Source organism: Bubalus bubalis, chromosome 9, assembly GCF_019923935.1.
Source record: "Bubalus bubalis isolate 160015118507 breed Murrah chromosome 9, NDDB_SH_1, whole genome shotgun sequence".
In the NCBI taxonomy this organism is placed as follows: Eukaryota; Metazoa; Chordata; class Mammalia; order Artiodactyla; family Bovidae; genus Bubalus; species Bubalus bubalis.
The window spans coordinates 14,852,734-14,873,741 of NC_059165.1; the positions used below are offsets into that span (position 1 = coordinate 14,852,734).

The 21,008-nt window shown below is 42.4% G+C and overlaps 1 protein-coding gene across 1 annotated transcript in view; it reads left to right on the forward strand.

Moving 5' to 3' along the window:
• The window catches only part of PCSK1 (proprotein convertase subtilisin/kexin type 1), a 43,166-nt gene that overhangs the window by 12,373 nt on the left and 9,785 nt on the right, over nucleotides 1-21,008 (forward strand). Inside the window, exons 6-9 of the mRNA XM_006051180.4 lie at nucleotides 5,249-5,337; nucleotides 8,263-8,435; nucleotides 9,454-9,666; nucleotides 12,044-12,144. Of these exons, the coding sequence (XP_006051242.2) occupies nucleotides 5,249-5,337; nucleotides 8,263-8,435; nucleotides 9,454-9,666; nucleotides 12,044-12,144 (576 nt within the window). The remainder of the gene's footprint in view (nucleotides 1-5,248; nucleotides 5,338-8,262; nucleotides 8,436-9,453; nucleotides 9,667-12,043; nucleotides 12,145-21,008) is intronic.

Consider the following 21,008-nt stretch of genomic DNA (forward strand, 5'->3'; position numbering starts at 1 on the left):
TCTGGGTATTTTAAAGCTAAAAGGAAGAGGCAAAGGACATCTTCTGACCCTTAAACTAACTCTCCAGAGTATCCACCGGGTAATGAGTGAGGCTAAGAGCCAGACTTAGCAAAGCAACGAGGCAAATGAAGACCCAAAGGCAGGAGACATTTTAGCCTTTTGTCTTAGCTCCAAAGAAACTTCACCCTCTAGGTACACAGCCCCATGTCCATGCCCATGGGAAAACTCATCTTTGTGCATAAAGACATCTCTCACAGACTTGAAGGAGACATTTCACTCTTTCATTTGCTTCACCCAAAAGAAACTCATACCAAAAGAGAAGAAAGTCAAGGCAAAATGAGCACTGCTACAAGGTGGGGGGGAGGGGGGCGGGTAGGTGGGGTGTAAAGAGCAAGCAGGGAAAAGCTCTTTGTGTCTGTCACGTAATGTACTTCCCTTTCCTTTCTTCCTCCCTCTTGGATTAGTATCCAACTTGGGTCAATCAGTTCTCTCTCTCTCTCTCTCTCTCTCTCTCTCTCTCTTGCTTTCACTTTCCCTCTCAGTTTCTCCCTGATTGTCTCAGAATTCCCACGTGGCTGGTGTGGTATTGTTGACCGAAAGCTGTTACATTGGATTGTCCTCCTCCAGAAGGCTCACAAACCCCAGGAAGGGAGTCTGGAGCTCAAGGACTTGGCTTCAACTTCTGGGTGGCTATTTCTTCCCTCAGGGGGAAGGGGAGGCTTGGGGAGGCACCATTTACTTTCCTTTGGTACCACTTATTTCTTCTAGCATTTATCTTTTAAAGGGGTCAACCACAAGCAGCCCTAGAGGTTAGAATATTCCAGTAACAACACAATAGGAACCATGAGGGGGGCCCCCTTGGAGGAAAGTGGGATGTCTCAGAAGCTTAGAGTAGGACTCCCCCAGACAAATGTTCAGCCATATTTCTGAGTGAGAGCAGTGTGGGAGCAGGAGGAACTTCTCTCCTTTTACAGCAGAACCTTGCAATGTTAGCCTGGCTGGTAGTGAGAACTTTGCCAGTCACCAGAAAGGAGGATGGCTTTGAGGAAGTCACTCACCTCACTCTGCCTCTATTTTTTTTTTTTTAATTTTGTCTCAAAACAAGGTGACAAGGTCCCTGTTTACCTACTCTTCTAAAAGAAACTACCTAAGGAAATGGGCAATAAGTGCTGAGAAGAAAAGGGCACTCTTCCTAGAATGAACTAGAAGTGACAACTCTCATTCCTTTCCCTTGGTCAAGACTAAGAGGGAAATCCGCTCCCACCCACATGGGTTCAGCTGAGGACACTGTTAGCTGGAGGTGTCAGCCCAGCCTCTTTCTTAGGCGGTGTGCCTTGGGTCTGGTCCGGGATCCAATATGGGTGATGATTTGTGTGGCAGACGCATGATAGGTGAATACCTGGTGAAATGATATTCTTGGAGTTTTGTACTTGTGAAAAGGGGAACTCAGGTGTCCTTCTTTCCCACTGCCAAACAAAAAGGACTTGCAACTCATGGTACTGATGATAGCCAATTCACAGAGTTTCAAAGGCCCCAAGGTAGCAGCCTATACAATTTTATTTAATTTGTGCCTGAAAACTGTGAGCTTCTAGAGCACAGCAGACTGTGGACCATGCACATAGCATAGGGTTAGGGTAGCAGAGCCAAACACTTAAAAGCACAGACTTTGCAGTTAGATTTAGATCAAATCTTAGATCTTTCACTTAATAGCTGAGTGACCATGGGCAAATTACTTAACTTCTTTGTGACCAGTTTTATTATCTACTGTGACAGACTTCTATTTTCTTGGGCTCCAAAATCACTGCAGATGGTGACTTCAGCCACGATATTAAAAGACACTTGCTCCTTGGAAGAAAAGTTATGACCAACCTACACAGCATATTAAAAGGCAGGGAGACTACTTTGCTGACAAAGGTCTGTATAGTCAAAGCTATGGTTTTTCCAGTAATCCTGTATGGATGTGAGAGTTGGATCATAAAGAAAGCTGAGCACCAAAGAATTGATGCTTTTGAACTGTGATGTTGGAGAAGACTCTTGAGAGTCCCTTGGACTGCAAGGAGATCAAACCACTCAATCCTAAAGGAAATCAATCCTTAATATTCACTAGAAGGACTGATACTGAAGCTCCAATACTTTTGGCCACCTGATGCAAAGAGCTGACACATTAGAAAAGACCTGGTGCTGGGAAAGACTGAAGGCAGGAGGAGAAGGGGATGACACAGGATGAGATGGTTGGATGGCATCACCGACTCAATGGACTTGAGTTTGAGCAAACTCCTACAGATGGTAAAGGACAGGGGAGCCTGGTGTGCTGCAGTCCATAGGGTCGCAAAGAGTCAGACACCACTGAGCGACTGAACAACAACCAAAGAGATAATGATGGCACCTGTTTCATTGGGGATTTGTGGGGATTAAATAGGTTTATATATATAATTGACTTGGATAGTGTCTGGTACATAGAACAAGTTAAACATGTACTATGATAATGATGATTAAGGCTTCTCATTTAGCAACTAAGGTAGAACTCCTTTCAGTGAGGAAAAAAGCATGACAAGAATAATATCATCTGATAAGAGTAGAAGCAGAGACAAGTCAATTTCCTGAGCCAATTCGGAATCTGCTATTTGAAAATTACACAAAAAGCAACTATCTCTCAGGGTCCTCTTAATTATCAACCAAAAAGCTAACATCTCCATCATTTATCAAAAGGCACAATAAAAAAATAGAGTTAGTTACCCTTCCAGCATAGTGTCAGAAATAAATCCCTTAGGTTTAGAAAATGAATTGCCCCATTTTGTTTTGGCCTTCACAGCAGTTAGAGACCTATTATCTCCCAGTTCCAAGGGCTTTATCTCTCCAAATGATCTGTGTTGCTGCTGTTCTTTATTACCATGTAAATGAAGTTAATAAAAGCTGCGTTTGAATTCTCCTCTGGAAATCAAGACAGGCATCACTGAATAACAAAATCTTAAAAGTACAGGTAACTCTTACTAGTAATCTAGCATGAATTTGTAATCAATATTTCAACAAAAATTTCAGATTATTTTTCTAGCTATATAACATATATAGCAAGGATATTTTAACAAGTGCCATGGTAGTCTTTAGATCACCTTCTGAAATAATTTTTTAAACATAAATTTGTTTAAATGCCAGTTACAACCATTGTTCTAAGATAATAGAGGTTGCTTTTACCCCAGAGGCTGATTTAAGAGAAGAAAGCCATAGGTCTAAAAAGAATGACATGGAAGCACTTTGATAAAGTCTTCTTTTTCTCAAGGAACAGAGGTGAGAAGTGAGGATAAGAGGAGGAAAAGATATCAATCCCTATTTGTACATGATCCTACATTTTTTAAAGAAAATAGTCCTTAGTATGTAAAGAGAGATAATAGGTAGTGTCATGCTGCATCATTTTTAGGACAGAGGTATAGTGCTGCAGATGTCTGCTCACAGGCTGCTTCTGTAAGTTCTATCTATCCACCTGGAGACTTTGCTATCTTGGGTCCTGTCTTCCATTTTGTATGAACAGAAATTCAGGTGACGGTGACTTCTGGTAGCATATTTCTCAGAGGATGGCAACTGAATTTTCCCTTCTACAAAGGTAGAGGCATAAGATGCCTTCTTCATTTTCAATATGCACGCATTTTGCAGAGAATGGATGTATATTGGTCAGGACAGCTTCAGTTGCAAGTGAGAGAATTCTAACTTGAAAATTAAGTAAAATGGAGATTTAAAAATATTTTTTACCCAAGAGATGATCAGCTGTAGGCATGGCAAGATCCAGAAACTCAAATAATATGCCTTGAGGACACCAATTACTCTATCTCCATCTCCTAGAACTGCTCACCTCCACTTAGCTTCATTTTCAACAGAGAATGCCTCATAGCAAGATCCACAAGGCTCACACAGCACTTAAAGTATCAGTTCTTGAAAGCTGTCTGGGAGGACAAGTCTCATGATAGAGACTCACAAGGAATGGCTGAGGGTTACTTCCCCAGATGGGAAAATGCTGGAAGACCAAAAACAAGTTGGTGCCTGCTACATCAGGGAAGACTGAACTGCATTGTTCTGACTTAGGACTCCTACCCAGTATTAACATAAAGGAGGCCATCATTCAGTGGAAGGAGACCAGGAAATCATCTTTGGTATTTTAGGTAAAAAAAGAAAAGTGAAACCGGTTTATTTTAAAAGACCAGTCAATTAAGAATTTTTCTATTTCATTCTGGCCTAAATAGATGTCCAGTAGAGTAGTAATCAGAAGGAGCTGGCTGACATTTGCTCAGACCTAACCCTTGCTCTTTTTCCCTCTGTGTCAGCATATGTGGTCAGCGGCTCCTCCAAAGGCGTCCACAGCCTTCGTGCTGCTCCTGGGAGCTTTCACAATGGAATAAAGTCATGAAGCAACCAAGTTCACATTAAAGTTCCCTCAACTTATTTACCTTCCTCAAGTCAGGAAGGTGACAGGAAAAGATAATCGCTATCTCTAGAATTTCAGAAATGATACTTTTATACTTTGGTCTGTTTAAGATGGATTTTCTTTTCCCCCAAATGTTCTGAAATCGTAAATTACCTTCATCATCTGGTTGCAAAACTAGTCTTTTTCAGGCTTCTGGTCCCAATTAGAGTTGCAGGAGCACCCTGGCATCCCAAATAGCCTGGAGTGCCTTGTTAAAAATTTCGAAATCCCCTTGGGACCAGGAAACCTTCAGATGTTTTAGTCTGGTGTATGGTTACGAGAGGAGAGAAGGGCTTGAAAGGGGGCTCTGTTCTACATATCCCCTTAAGACTGGTCCAGATTAACCTAATCCAAGAAAGTCACTAGTGGTGGGGGAGGGAAGGGGTCACTTCAACACCAAAAAGCATGGGACCAAAACCATTTCTTTCACGTGGCTTCTCAAAGTGTCCGAGCTGCTCATAGTAAGTATTAATAGCTAACACTTCCTGGTTCTTTCTGTATACCAGCCACTGTTCTAAGTGTTCTGAATACTTAGTGTTTCATGGGATGCCACATCTTTTGGAGGACCAGTCACTTTCCCAAGGTCATATTCCTAGCAGAAGCCAGAATTTAAACTCATATACTTGGACTCCAGTACTTGTTCCCTTCACCTATCTACACGTCATCTAACACTGATGGGATAAAAACCAGGAACAGGCTGACAAAAAGTTAGTATACCCATGGACCATCGATTTGTATGCAAAACCAATGTTTGCCCTCATTTACATTTTATAAATTCTATTTTCTCATCCTCAGACACGGAACCAGATGTGCAGGAGAAATTGCGATGCAAGCAAATAATCACAAGTGTGGGGTCGGAGTTGCATACAATTCCAAAGTTGGAGGTAAAGTAGAGGGTCGTTCCCGTAGATTCGCGCTTTGAGTCTTGTGTTAACTGGTGTAAATGGGGTGGGCAGAGGGGACTTTTCAACAACCAGAGGGAAAAGTGAACCCCATGCAAAATGTACTACAGAGCTTGAGTGTGATTTGAAATGTGCAAATCAGTGGATCTGGGTTCTCAGAAAATGATACCTGAATAAAGCCCATACATCTCTTTTGGGGGAGGAGAGGGCAGGATGGAAGTGTTGAATAGCTTTTGAAGCAAATCTGATTTTCTCTGTGTTCTGATTTAGAAGGGCTTGTTATTGAGTTCTGGCTAAGAGAACAGAAAGAAAAGGTAAATTTAGGCAAAGACTTTCCCTGCCTCTCAGTTCTGTGGTCCTTCAGTTCACAATGAACAGTCAAAAATTAAATAAAAAGAATGCATATGTATTACAGAAAGAAGACAAAGGTTATCTGTAGTAGCAAGAATTTAGAATCTCTGGTTGTTTCAATGTCTTTATGGGTAAGCATACGGTAAGTTCCATCAGCACAATTTGATAAAGGAACTATTTACAAGAGTCCAAGGGAACAAGTGGCTGTTGCAGGCAGATGTTACCCCCTTCAGACCTAGTGGAGCCGGGGGAGGGAGTAATCATGGAACCTGGGAAGAGAAAGCTGTGGCCACATGAGACAGCCGCAGGACAAGAGCTGGGGCCCGGAGTACAACAGCAGAGCTGCTTCGAGGCAGGGAGGATCCTGAAAGGAGCGCTTCATTCTCCCCTCACCCGCCAACCTCCTGCCGCCATGTCAGTCGGCTGACACCAACGTGAAGACAAGAGAGCCCACTGCTGCCATCCAGGTTCCTCTGGATCTGCAGGGGATCAGAGAGAATAAAGCACTTGCCTCTCCTCTTCACACTAGCCCTTCCTCTGGAGCTCATGGAGACACTATTGGTTTTGCACTTAATTTGCTTTCTAAAATCACAACAAAAAAGATTCATTGTAGAACATGGCCATGACGGTGAGACTCTTTCAAGCTCTACATGAGCATACCTTGAATGTGGTTTTGTAATCCTTTTCAGAAATCAAATAAATATACATCCTAGCTTACAGAATGCATCTCTCACTAACTCAGCACATAATCCTAGGTTTTAGGGGTCATTCCTGATTCCTTTGATGCCAACGTTGTCAAAGTGACATGTTAATCTACAGAAAATGAAGGCAGGAGCACAAATTACATATCACCTAGAAAAAGAAAGCGCTTTCTAAGGAGTGATGAACAAAGTAGCTATAGTCTGTGAGAGAATCATCTCACCCTTTCATTTTACAGAGGAGGAATCAGAAGCAAGATCCTCAAGGAAACTAAAACACATCTACTGTGTGTCCATCATTTAACTCCCAAGACAGGATCCACATCCTGGAAGTTAACAGGATGGATCTGAGCGCCAGATTTCTGGGCTTCAAGTCCCAGTTGCAAGCCGTGTGGCCTTGGGCAAGTCCCCGTCCCTCTCTGACCTCAGTCTTTCTCCCTGGGAAAAATTACAGCATCCACCTCAAATGGTTCTCATATGGATAGATAACTTCACACATTTTAGGCCTGTGTAATGGTAACTGCATACAGTATATCCTCAATGCACATGAGCTGTGATCAAACCCATTTTACAGTTGAAGAAACTGAGGCACAAAGAAGTAGCTTGCCCAAGATCATAGAGCTAGCAAATAGTAAAGCTGGGATTTTTTTTTTCCCCCAAATGCATTTTAAACAATTTTCTTAAAAAAATAAATGTGACTTCTACTAGTCATGTCAGCTCCACGTTTCTTTACCCATGCTCCATCATAAACAGTCGTGTGAAAACCTGAGGCCGTGCACTCCATCACATCATTAGCCTGAAGCCAGCACTAACCAGGTAGCTGCCGATATCTGTCTAAACTGCTTTTGCCTTCCTGGCTCTTGCATCCATGAGTCTGATGATGGGCGACAGCCTGTTGGAAAGCACAATGGGCCACTGCATCTGCCTTCTCCAGATGAAAAACGATTCCCCCTCAGGAGTGAAATCCATGGCAATGATTTCATCCTTGAAATTATTTAGGAGAAAAGGAAGCATGTTCCTTTGCAAATGTTTCTTAGCAAACACATAAAAGAATGGCCTCTGGGTTATTTTCAATCAGTGCTTAGAAACAGGAGTTCTTTCCCTACTTGTTAGTCTCCTTTTGTAGGTAGGTCTTCTCAAGCTGCACAGGTTCCCGTACAGAGCCCTTTGTAAAGCGCTGGCCAGGCCACAGCCGTTCATGGGATAGTCATGAGCAGGCATGTTGACAGAGGGTTGTTTGATGCCTCTTTCTGAAAACTATCCCATCATTTTCAGCTTATTAGGTCAGCAGGGGGAGGGGAGACATTTTTTACCCAGTGGAAAAATAAGCCTTTATTCTTACTGATTATACTTTAGCTTTTTTAAAAACATTTCATTTTGTATTGGGGTAGAGCCAATTCACAAACAATGTTGTGATCATTTCAGATGAACAGCAAAGGGACTCAGCCATACATATACATGTATCCACTCTCCCCCAAACTCCCCTCCCACCCAGACTGCCACATAACACTGAGCAGAGTTCCCTGTGCTACACAGTAGGTCCTTGTCGGTTACCCATTTTAAGTACAGCAGTTTCTACATGCCCATGACATTTTATAATCGACAACAACCATGCCCACTGCATAGCACAAATAGTTACCTCTAAAGGGCAGATAAAGAAAGCTTCTGGAGGCAGTGGCTTGTATCTCCCCATGGTGCTGTTAGCAGCTGGGTCACAGGCATTGGGGACATACAATGGTTACCCTGTTTTTGACTCTTTGGAGAGTCCTTTGAAGAATAAAATATTAAGAGCCTCGTGCTATCCTGCATGCACACACTGACATCAACATATTTTGTATTTGTCTGTTTTGCTGTTCAGGCATAAGAATGCTAGATGGCATTGTGACCGATGCTATTGAAGCCAGCTCAATTGGATTTAATCCTGGGCATGTGGATATTTACAGCGCAAGCTGGGGCCCTAACGATGATGGGAAAACTGTGGAGGGGCCTGGCCGACTGGCCCAGAAGGCTTTTGAATACGGTGTCAAACAGGTGAGATGCTTAACACAGACCCAGTTGAAATGAAAGCTGACCACTGGAAAAGGAAGAGAAGGGAAGAACACTTAGCTTACGTGCAAAGAAATGGTTGTGAATTTCTTGCTGCTGTTAATGATTTGAACTGCATTTAGAGACCCAAATCATTCTTCAGAGAGATGGAAGTTAATGTTTTCCCCATTTGAGCCTGACATTCAATAGATATTCATTCCTCTTAGAATATTTACTTAAAAAAAAAAGTACTCTGGATAGGTCCTTTCTCATTTTCCTGCTGCTTCTGAATGTCTACACTAGGTAAACTACTCCCCGGACTTTCAGATACTCTGAAAAGGCACCCTTCAATTCAGGAATGTGCCGCCTCCCTCTCTACACGTGCCTGGTGGACGCTTGTGCCTTGGTTGTGTTGCTCTAAAACTGGGGTTGAGGGCATCCTTGCCAAGATTCTAAGGCCCAGTTCTGCACAGGATGGAACAAAAGTATAAACTTTGGAGAGCACAAATTGAAAAACCATAGAAAGAGTAGCCTTGACAAGTTCTATTCAATTGAAGAGTCCCTTTTAACACAGCTGCAAAGCAGATCTGAATAATGCCTGATTTTGTCACGCTATCAGTCAGCCAGAAAATTCAACCAGAAATGAAGAGAGGAAGTTCAAAGGCTCAAATGGAGTGACATAAGCCAAGGGAACAGCCAAAATAATAATAATAATAATGAGTGAGTGCTAAAGGCCAGATTATGAATCCACATAATAAAGAAAAAAAAAAGAAAAGTCCTCACTCCACACCATCCCAGAGAGGAGGATGGAGGAGGACCAGCATGCCAGAGCCCACCAGGGGCTTGTAACATACAGTCTCGGGAGAGTCCTCCTGCTGGAGGACCTGAAGACGAAACTGATCACAAATTTCTGTCTTTGAGAACTTCATGCATGCATTTATATACTTCTCGGGGATTTTATTGGGAGATGACAGCAGTCTCAGCAGATGATAACAGACATGGTAAATTTTGGCTTTTCCTTCAGGGCAGACAAGGAAAGGGCTCTATCTTCGTCTGGGCCTCCGGGAACGGGGGGCGTCAGGGAGATAACTGTGACTGCGACGGGTACACGGACAGCATCTACACCATCTCCATCAGCAGTGCCTCGCAGCAAGGCCTGTCCCCCTGGTACGCAGAGAAGTGCTCCTCCACGCTGGCCACCTCGTACAGCAGTGGGGACTACACCGACCAGCGAATCGTAAGCTGCTTTTGTCTGCCTCTCTCTGCTTAGGTAGGAGAGCACAGTTCGCCTTCCAAAGGATCCTTGGGTCAGATGGATTTGCTTAAGCTTCCTGTCTCAGTTGGGGAGACTCGCACGTTACTCACCTGAAGGGTGGGTATGTATTGGGAACTCTTCTCTCTCAGGGATAATGATACATCTGCTAAGATGTTGTTGCCCCTCGGTCATGTCTAAACTCAGCCCTGAGAAGCCACCAACTTGTCATTCAACGACCGAGACTCTAAATGGCTCTTCAGTTGTGTGATGCCTCCCTGAAAACAGCCTTAAAGGAGATTTTAGGGTTGTGGGGGCTTATCACCCTTGTGCTTGTTGATCCTCTAATAGCAGGGAGAATGTCTGACTTGCCCTTTAGCGGACGATAAAAGTATGGAGCATGCACCAGCTATGTCTCCTAAGAACGGATGACCTACAGGAAAATAACAGCCTAAGTTTCCCCTGAGGTGAACTTCTCAGCATCCGAATAAGCAGCTTAGGAAGGTTATATGCTCAGAGAGCATCTCCAGCCCACGCTTGGCTGTGCCTTCTCTTCCATGAGTCAGACTGCCAAGGGCAATTATTGGATTTCCCTTCAAGGGCATGATGATGAAGGGCCATTCGGAGGCTTTGAGAACAAAGAGAGGTACTTTTAATTTAAAAATGGAAAGCCTCAAACTTAACTCCTGACACAGAGAAGAACCAACTAGCTAAAGCATGTAGACCTTAATAAAATAATAGGTCAAGATCCAATTAGATTGTGGGTCAACCCCCTAATAATTAGCCTTTGGAATGTATGTAAAATTCATATTAATGACATCTCAACACAATTGTCAGAACTAAGATCTTCACGCGGGATCACTCTTGTAGAACTCTGTCTCTGCAACCTACTCTAGTTAAGACAGTAAAACTGGGGTCTCAACTTGGAAGCCCTAGCCTGCCTCTCATTCTGGTATTTTCAATTACTCAAAGAGACGGTGACATTCTACCCAGGGGTGTCCAGAGTAGCTTCTCGAAAAAATGGCTTGTTGTCCACCATGGAGTTACCATTTCATAGACAGACCTTCATCTGCCACTCTGCTCCAAAGCAGGAGGAAGAATTTGCATCTTTGTAAAGATCCCTCTTTAGGTACACCAGCCATAGAAGAGACAGCTGGTGGTGTCTATTTGAGACAGTTGCAGTAAAACAGCCTTTGTCTTACGCAAACCTCTTCCTCAGCAGAGTCATCTCTGGGGGCTTACTTGCGTCAACAGGTAAAAAGGGCAAACTTGCTTCCGCAGCCCTCGGAGGAACACAGCCACTATCGCTTGAGATATTCAGCGACTCCAAGTGGGAAGCCAAAGGAAGTGATAATGGAACAAATTATTTTTTTACACTTCCCTCCCACACATTGAAATCTCTAGCTAAAAATCACAGTGCAAGAGCCTGTGTGGGTGTCTTGCTAGCAATCCTTTGGCCCAACTTCTGGTTCAACCAACAACACTGTGGTCCTTAAGGAAGACTAATTGGAAGTCTTTTTGGTTTCTTCCCTTCGTTTCAGCAACCTCTTCAGTAAGCTAAAATTAGCCCGGGTAATTCCTTACGTGCAATGCCATTGTGTGAAAATTTGCTTTCACAGACAGGATCTCATTTCAGCTTCAGAATATGAGTCAAGAAATGTCAACCTCACTTGACAGACAGGGACAACCAAGTGACTTGCCCATGGGACACATCTACTGAGTGGCAAGTTTAGAATTTGAGCCCAGATCTGTGTCTAGCACACTTTCATTTGAAAAACTCACCATTTTGAAAGTAAAAATATGATGCTAACTCCTGGCCATCCGAAGACATCAACAGTGAGTGCAAGCGAAACACACTCAACACGTTTTGCACAAGTAGTTCAAGTGGCCAAAATCAGCACAACTTCCTTTTGCTGAAGAGGCAGGCAAATGTCAATCTGAAGGCAATGGGGAATTGGGCATGAGGCAAAATTTCTAAATATGCCAGGCCAAACACAATGGACCTGATGATTAATGGGCCAGCATGATTCACAGCAATTCTGAAACAGTCCCTTTTTTACAGACAGCGTTTCATTTGGGAATCTCAGTAGAGAAAAAAAAAAAAAATTCACAGTGGGAGGACTTCATCCCCAGAAAAGGCATTCTGATGCCAGAATTATAGACAAGTTGCATATAGAGGAGAGGGAGATAAAATATCAGCAGATGGCAAACATCCGCCTGTGGTTCAGAAGAGGAAGTAGGGAATCACATCAGCTGGGCTTCCTGATCAGAGCAGATGCAGCCCTCGGTAGGGTTAACCCCCAGGGCCAGGATCACATGCCTCACATGTTCTCCCATGTTTCTCTCTCCTGATACCCCCCAGACGAGTGCTGACCTGCACAACGACTGCACAGAGACCCACACGGGCACCTCAGCCTCTGCACCCCTGGCCGCCGGCATCTTCGCTCTAGCCCTGGAAGCAAAGTAAGGCCCAGAAAGCTTCTAATCACCTGTAAGAAGCTGCTTCTCCTTCTTTTTAAATAGCATATATTCTTTTCTGAATATATGGTTATAGTAGAAAACTACCAAAAATAGTAAGTTCTCTTCGAGTTAACATCTTGAGGTAGATTTCATGCACACACTTGTCTTACAAAATTGGGATCTTAATTCACACACTATTCTGTAAATTTTTTAGTCCATCTATATTAAGAGCACTTTCTCACATCCAAATCAATCTTCCCTGACCTTTAGAAACACATGCCCTGCTCCCACTCAGCTCTAAGACCTTCTCACTTCTGGTTCTTCCCACTGAGACTACCCACAGATAGTCTCCTGTGGGTAGTATTAGGAATAACATGTTTTTAAAACCATCCCTTTTCTTTTTAGGTTAGGGTTAGCCCAGTCATAGAGCGGACAAAACACATCAGGGGACATAAGAATTAAAAACAGGACTTTTATCTTTTTTGTAGTACGAATGAGTGAGTGAGTGAAGTCGCTCAGTCGTATCCAACTCTTTGCGACCCCATGGACACCAGGCTCCTCCATCCATGGGATTTTCTAGGCAAGAGTACTGGAGTGGGTTGCCATTTCCTTCTCCAGGGAAATTCCCAACCCAGGGATCAAACCCAGGTCTCCCACATTGTAGACAGACGCTTTACCATCTGCGCCACCGGGGAAGTCTTTTTCTAGTATACCATTACATAAATACAAATCTTACTAAAGCCATTCGTGCTTAAACACCCTTGTCCATTGATATCAGTTACTGTTTCTGATAATTTCCTTAAGATAAACATTTACAACTGAAATTTTGGCGTCAAAGGGAATGCCTGCTTTAATGATCTTGATACATATTATCAAGTTAGTCTAGAAAGACTACCATTTTATATTCCCATCAGCAATATATGTGTGAAAGTGCCAGTTTCCTAAAGCCTTATCAAACCTGTATTTATTATCTTTTAAAATGTTTGCTACTTTGATAGGTGAAAATGGCATCTCATCTTTATATGCTTTTATTTCATTACTAATGAAGCTCAATATTTTATATTCTTTTGCCATTTATCATCTGTGATTGCTGTTTATGACCTTGATTTTGTTTTATGGTCTTAGTTAGAAAAGCTACTAATGCTTGGTTAGTTGACATTTACCTTTTAATTTTATTTACATGTAATTTTTAATTTAATGAAGTTACTATGTATACAGCTACCTTTATCAGTCTCTAAGTTCTTTTTTTTTTATATTTTTTTATGCTCAGGAAAATCCTTGCACTCCCAAATTATATAAATATACATTTATGTGTCTTTTATTAGATATCTATTTTCTAAATCCCCCTGGAATTTATCTTAGTGTATGCTACCAAAAAGGGATTCAGCAACATTTCCCCTTAAAAATAGTTATTCAATAGTCTAATACTTAATACAGAGGAAAAAAAAAGTCTGTCTCACACTGTATGTCCACACCTTTTTATTCATCCTTATTTCTGCTTTCTGATGTGTGGTGAGAAATCTTTAAATGTTAAGTCAGGTGTTATGGTTGAGTGATAGAGGAAGTGTTTAAACTTACAGATTACTATTATCCTTCCTAATAAGCAGGTTACCCTAGAATATCATCCATATTCTCTACAGAGAAGACAAAGCAGTCCCCTCATGTCACGTTCAGTAGATGAGTTTCACGGTAGCAGAAGAACAGAGCGCCTTGGCCTGGGCCATAGCTGGAAAAGATGTGCAGTTGTTAGAGAGCCCAGCATCACTCCAGGAGCCCTGGGACCACCTGTGGAGTTGCGGCTTAGTCTCTGATATCTCAGTTATGATGGCCACGGCAGCTAAGCAAGACAGGCTGAGTGAGGCTCATACCAAAGCCTACCTACTTGGAGGAGCTGGGAAGATATCTGATTAGGGAAGAGCAAATCCAGATGCTCAATCAGAAACAAGCAAATCTGTAGCTCTTGGGTCCAGCAGAAAAGCTGTGCTCAGAATCTGAGCTCAGTTTCAACAGGCAGAGGATGGACAGAGAGCAAAGTCTACAGGTACGAGCTAAGACTAGCATCGGCAGCCCAAACCAAATTTAAGGAAAGATAATCTAAACAGTGAAAAGGGCAGGGAACACCAGGCTTCAAGTCCCAAGCGTACCACTAGCTATGTGACCTTAGGCAAAGTAATCTCCAATTGAGTGCTCAATTTAGCATCTATAAAATAGAGGGGTCAGATCAGATCATTTTTTTTTCTAGCCTTTTCCTTTTAAAAGGATCCTCCAATTTGAAATTGAAGGTATCAGCTTATACAGATCATCTAACATGAATTGCTGAGATTGGTGGGAAGAGGTCCAGAGTGGAAGAAGTAAGGTCTTATGAAGGCAAGTAGTTACACAGGTGGGAAAAAAGATCATGTTATTTATGATTTTAGGATATAAGTTTTAGCTCCAGGGAGCTTTTAGAAGAAAGCTATCCTTAAAGATCTTGTCTTCCCTATCCAACACCTATCAGATGCATACAAATATAACCAGCCAGACCTAACCATCTTGTCTAGTGACCAGAATAGTAGAAACATTTATCTAGCTGAACAGATGTAATGTTATTTTGACTAAGAACTGAAATTTTAAAATTGTCATATCTGATTTCTAAAATTTCAAACCTCCTCTTTCGGTATAAAGAGAAAATTATCTAAGGATGATCTAGCCTCATTAATCTCAGCTAATTCCTAATGGATTACTTTATAAAGCAGGGGCTCCATGGATTGTTACAAAACATATGGGGTCCAAGAACTTCTTTGCGACTAGATGCAGAAATGTTTAAGAGTGTGTGTCTGGCATTTTGGGGAGAATGGTTTGCGGTTCCATCAGATTCTTACGCTGCTCATGATTTAAGAGACATTAAGAGTCTATGATCTCCCTAGTGTACGTAATAAGAATTTAATTCCTTTCATTTTGACTCAGTCATCAGTAAGATGGACATAATCTATCTTAACATTTATAAACTTCCTGCCAAACTACATACAAATTATTGAGATGTCTGTTCTCAGATGGACAGTTTTCTTTGCTCTATTCAGTTGTCTATACCAGATGATTATTTCAGAAAATCTGAATGCCAGAATTTCTAGAAGAGTCCGTAGACAAACATGATTGGGAGAATCATTTAACCATGTGTTCTTCCTTAAGTAACAACTATGGAGAATGAAGAACAACTCTGGGCTAAATTTATCATGAATAACAGCATTCAGCATTTATCAGGCTACTACCATGGGCCATAACCTGTGCTAATCTCTTTATATACAATGCTAACTCTAATTCTTACAACATCCTTGTGACATATAAATTATTAATTGCATTTTATTAAGGATGAAACTGAGGCTTCGAGAGGTGGGGAAATGTAACCAAGAAATCTTTAACTAAAGCCTTTAACGTCCAGGCTTTCCTAGTTGTGATTAGAGGCTAAACCAGGTAGCCTCTAAGACTTTTTCATTTTAGAATTTTGTCTCCAGAATACTTTACCTACATTCTCCTAATTAGAAGCAATGCTTAATTTCAATGTTTAATTCCAAAGCCCTTATTTTCTGTAAACATATCCTTGATTAGCAACCCGATGCAGATTTTAAAAAATGTAATTATTGTGGATGCCATCGAGGAGCGAGATGCTAATTAACAGAGGAAGGCTGTCAGGAGCGACACGCACTGCTGTTAGAGGGTCCCTTTCACTTTATGAAATGCAATCACTCAAATGAAAAATAACTCTGTTAGAGAAATAGCCTTAATTTTCCTAACTGCCTGACAATGAAGCCTCTTTGGATATTTTGCAAAGAATAGGTAAAAGAAAATAATCAAAAATAAAACAAAACCTGCAAATGAATAAAAACCAATGCTCTAACTATAGAAATCTGCTTTGTGTTTGACTAGCATGATTATCAAGACCATGACTTTTACCTCCTTGGTACCTATCCTCATCCCAACACACACACGTGCACACACACACACACACACACACACACGTGCACACACACACGAGAGTCCAAGGGCTAAACTGGCATGTGGCCCACAGACTACCTCAGTGAGACCACCTTTGGTAAGAGGCTTTGACCTAAAACTCCTTTTAAAAGACTAGAAGGAAGCAAGAATTTCAATAGCATGCTATATAGGCCAGAATTAGTTTCCACATGGAGAAAACAGCCATTTCCGCTCAGCTAGTTAATTATTCATCAACGTGGGATGGCCAGTGTGGATACGAGATCTACAATGAAGGAGAATATATATGATCCTGGGCAGATTGGAGGTCAGACTGTCATACTCAACCTCTCATCTTAGAGGTGAGTCCACTCAGGCCCAGGGAGATGAAGTGGCTTGCTTAAGGTCACACAGGTCCTTGGTAATAGAATATAATTTAATGTGCTTTCTACTACTCCCTATTCTGACGCCATGATTCTGACCCCAGTGACTTCTAATTACCTTAATTAGAGAGATACTTGTATTCTTTCTTTCAACTATTATTGTAGCTGTAACACAAAACTGGCTGGACAGCTTTTTCAAATATAAAATCCCTCTCTACCCTCAAGTATTTTGGCTCAGTCGGTTCAGGGTGGGACTCAAGAATTTTCATTATTTGCAAGTGTACCGGGTGATTATGATGCAAGCAGCCTTGACCCTTGGAGAATCACTGAACTAGAGTCTTTCCAAGGGCTCTATCAGTCACTCCCTGGGTTGAAGCATGACATTTGCCAGGAGCTCAGCTGAGCAGAGAGAAGGCATGTTAAGCTTCTAGGCGTCAGAGCAGCTTTAAAGTAACACCAAAAATGAAAGAGTTAAGCCTTCTATCACTTACCATGATGGTGTAAGCCAGAGTCTAAAATCAGAGAAAACACCAACTTTCCTTGATCCATCCCCCCCACCCTCTCCCATGGAAAGGTGCACCAGTTGAAGGTCAGGTTAAAATTATGGACATGGGGGCTTGTTGTCTCACTGTTGAGGGAGCCAACGCAAGCCTCTGGGCTCTGGGATAGGATGGGGGTGATGGGTAAGACTGGGAGTGGAGAAGTCCTGGGCACTGAGTCAGTGGGGAGAGGTGTTTTCAAGGTTTCCCCCTCTTGCACCCATCAGGAGGCCTTGGCCGAGCTGCCCAAGACCTCAGATAAGAAGGCCCAGGAATGTAAATATGCAAAGAGCTTGCTGGGAGAGGAGGACTGGAGTCCTTGACTACTACGGCTCCCTTCAGAGAGGGCAATACGTGGGCTTGGCACCCAGGCTGGCATGCAGAGGGCAGCGTGCCCGTGAGGCCACCAGATACAGACTTTGTAAAGCTTCTTATGAGGACTGGGATTCTAACCAGGAGCAGACTCCTCCAGGTTTAGGAGCGTGCACCACCCCCTGTTGTCACCGAGGGATTGTTAAACCAGCCCATGACCAGCTCTGGGGAGACAAGAGCAAACTGAGCCAGACTCTCCTGTTGGCTGTTGCACAACCTAGTGATAAGACAGAACCCTGGAGGATGCAACTTAGGCATTTCTTTATCTAAATAAGGCTTGACTGGCCTGATAAAAACAATGCAGGTCTCAAAGCTAAGGAAAGGCCTGGGATCATGAAAGACTTCTAATGACTAATGGCAGTAAGTTTTAAAATTGTATTTAAGGCTAGTAGGCTGCAGTCCTTCAGATATGACCTAAATCAAATCCCTTATGATTATACAGTGGAAGTGAGAAATAGATTTAAGGGCCTAGATCTGATAGATAGAGTGCCTGATGAACTATGGAATGAGGTTCGTGACATTGTACAGGAGACAGGGATCAAGGCCATCCCCAAGGAAAAGAAATGCAAAAAAGCAAAATGGCTGTCTGGGGAGGCCTCACAAATAGCTGTGAAAAGAAGAGAAGCGAAAAGCAAAGGAGAAAAGGAAAGATATAAACATCTGAATGCAGAGTTCCAAAGAATAGCAAGAAGAGGTAAGAAAGCCTTCTTCAGTGATCAATGCAAAGAAATAGAGGAAAACAACAGAATGGGAAAGACTAGGGATCTCTTCAAGAAAATCAGAAATACCAAAGGAACATTTCATGCAAAGGTGAGCTCGATAAAGGACAGAAATGGTATGGACCTAACAGAAGCAGAAGATATTAAGAAGAGATGGCAAGAATACACAGAAGAACTGTACAAAAAAGATCTTCACGACCCAGATAATCACGATGGTGTGATCACTGACCTAGAGCCAGACATTCTGGAATGTGAAGTCAAGTGGGCCTTAGAAAGCATCACTACGAACAAAGCTAGTGGAGGTGATGGAATTCCAGTTGAGCTATTCCAAATCCTGAAAGATGATGCTGTGAAAGTGCTGCACTCAATATGCCAGCAAATTTGGAAAACTCAGCAGTGGCCACAGGACTGAAAAAGGTCAGTTTTCATTCCAATCCCAAAGAATGCTCAAACTACCGCACAATTGCACTCATCTCACACGCTAGTAAAGTAAAATGCTCAAAATTCTCCAAGCCAGGCTTCAGCAATATGTGAACCGTGAACTTCCTGATGTTCAAGCTGGTTTTAGAAAAGGCAGAGGAACCAGAGATCAAATTGCCAACATCCGCTGGATCATAGAAAAAGCAAGAGAGTTCCAGAAAAACATCTATTTCTGCTATATTGACTATGCCAAAGCCTTTGACTGTGTGGATCACAATCAACTGTGGAAAATTCTGAAAGAGATGGGAATACCAGACCACCTGATCTGCCTCCTGAGAAATTTGTACACAGGTCAGGAAGCAACAGTTAGAACTGGACATGGAACAACAGACTGGTTCCAAATAGGAAAAGGAGTTCGTCAAGGCTGTATATTGTCACCCTGTTTATTTAACTTATATGCAGAGTACATCATGAGAAATGCTGGACTGGAAGAAACACAAACTGGAATCAAGATTGCCAGGAGAAATATCAATAACCTCAGATATGCAGATGACACCACCCTTATGGCAGAAAGTTAAGAGGAACTCAAAAGCCTCTTGATGAAAGTGAAAGTGGAAAGTGAAAAAGTTGGCTTAAAGCTCAACATTCAGAAAACGAAGATCATGGCATCCGGTCCCACCACTTCATGGGAAATAGATGGGGAAACAGTGGAAACAGTGTCAGACTTTATTTTTCTGGGCTCCAAAATCACTGCAGATGGTGACTGCAGCCATGAAATCAAAAGACGCTTACTCCTTGGAAGGAAAGTTATGACCAACCTAGATAGCATGTTCAAAAGCAGAGACATTACTTTGCCAACAAAGGTTCATCTAGTCAAAGCTATGGTTTTTCCTGTGGTCATGTATGGATGTGAGAGTTGGACTGTGAAGAAGGCTGAGCGCCGAAGAATTGATGCTTTTGAACTGTGGTGTTGGAGAAGACTCTTGAGAGTCCCTTGGACTGCAAGGAGATCCAAACAGTCCATTCTGAAGGAGATCAGCCCTGGGATTTCTTTGGAAGGAATGAGGCTAAAGCTGAAACTTCAGTACTTTGGCCACCTCATGCGAAGAGTTGACTCATTGGAAAAGACTCTGATGCTGGGAGGGATTGGGGGCAGGAGGAGAAGGGGACGACAGAGGATGAGATGGCTGGATGGCATCACTGACTCGATGGACGTGAGTCTGAGTGAACTCCGGGAGTTGGTGATGAACAGGGAGGCCTGGCGTGCTGCGATTCATGGGGTCGCAAAGAGTCGGACACGACTGAGCGATTGATCTGATCTGATCTGAGGCTGCAGTCCATGGGGTCTCGAAGAGTCGGACATGACTGAGCGACTTAACTTTCACTTTTCACTTTCATTCATGGAGAAGGAAATGGCAACCCACTCCAGTGTTCTTGCCTGGAGAATCCCAGGGACGGGGGAGCCTGGTAGGTTGCCGTCTATGGGGTTGCACAGAGTCGGACACGACTGAAGTGACTTTGTAGCAGCAGCAGCAGCAGCAGCAGCAGCAGCAGCAGCAGCAGCAATAACACTTAGACACGTTCAACCATCCAAGCAGCTAATATTTACCCAGCATATACCCTGTGCCTGGCATTCTTTTGAGTGGTTGGTGCACATCAGAGAACAAGAAGGATAAAAATCTCAGCCCTTTTCATTGCTGATTCTAGGAGGTGAGACAGATGCTAATAACACACAAAACAAATGAGTTGCGCAGTATGTTACTAGATGATAAGCAGTATAAAAGAATAAAAACAAAGTACAGCAAGATAAGAGAGCACAGGAGTATTTGGGGGGAGTTGAAATCTTAAATAAGGTGATCAGGGAAGGCTTTGTCTTCATTATGAAGAGACCCAACACACCCATGAACCTCTGATTTATCCTTATGTTGCTATTAAATTAATTTTACCAAGACTTCTGATTATACCATTTCATTGCTCAAAAATCCTCGATGGCACCCCCTTGCCCAAAGGATAAAGTATAAGCTCCTTTTCCTGGCATTCAAGGCCCTCGCCACCTGGCTCAGTATTCCTCCTCACCTCTTCCCTGCTCCAGTAAACCAGACTGTTACTGTACTCTGGGCATATCCTATACTTCCCCTGCTCAGAGGTTTTGTTCCATTGCCTCATCTCTCATTCTCTCTCTCCACTTCTTAATGTTCTACCCATCCTTTAAAGTTCATCTCAAAATATTTCCTCCTAGAAGAGCCTTCCTAGAACCCTTCCATTCCCAAAGAATTATTTCTTTTTTTAAGTAATTTGATTACATGCTATATTACTGGCCAAACAAGTATTACTCTGAATATTTTGCCTTTTTATCATTTATTTTTTATTATTATTATTATTTTTACTTTACAATATTGTATTGGTTTTGCCATACATCAATATGAATCCACCACGGGTGTAAGTCCAACAATACATTATGCTATGAATACAGGATTCAATAGATA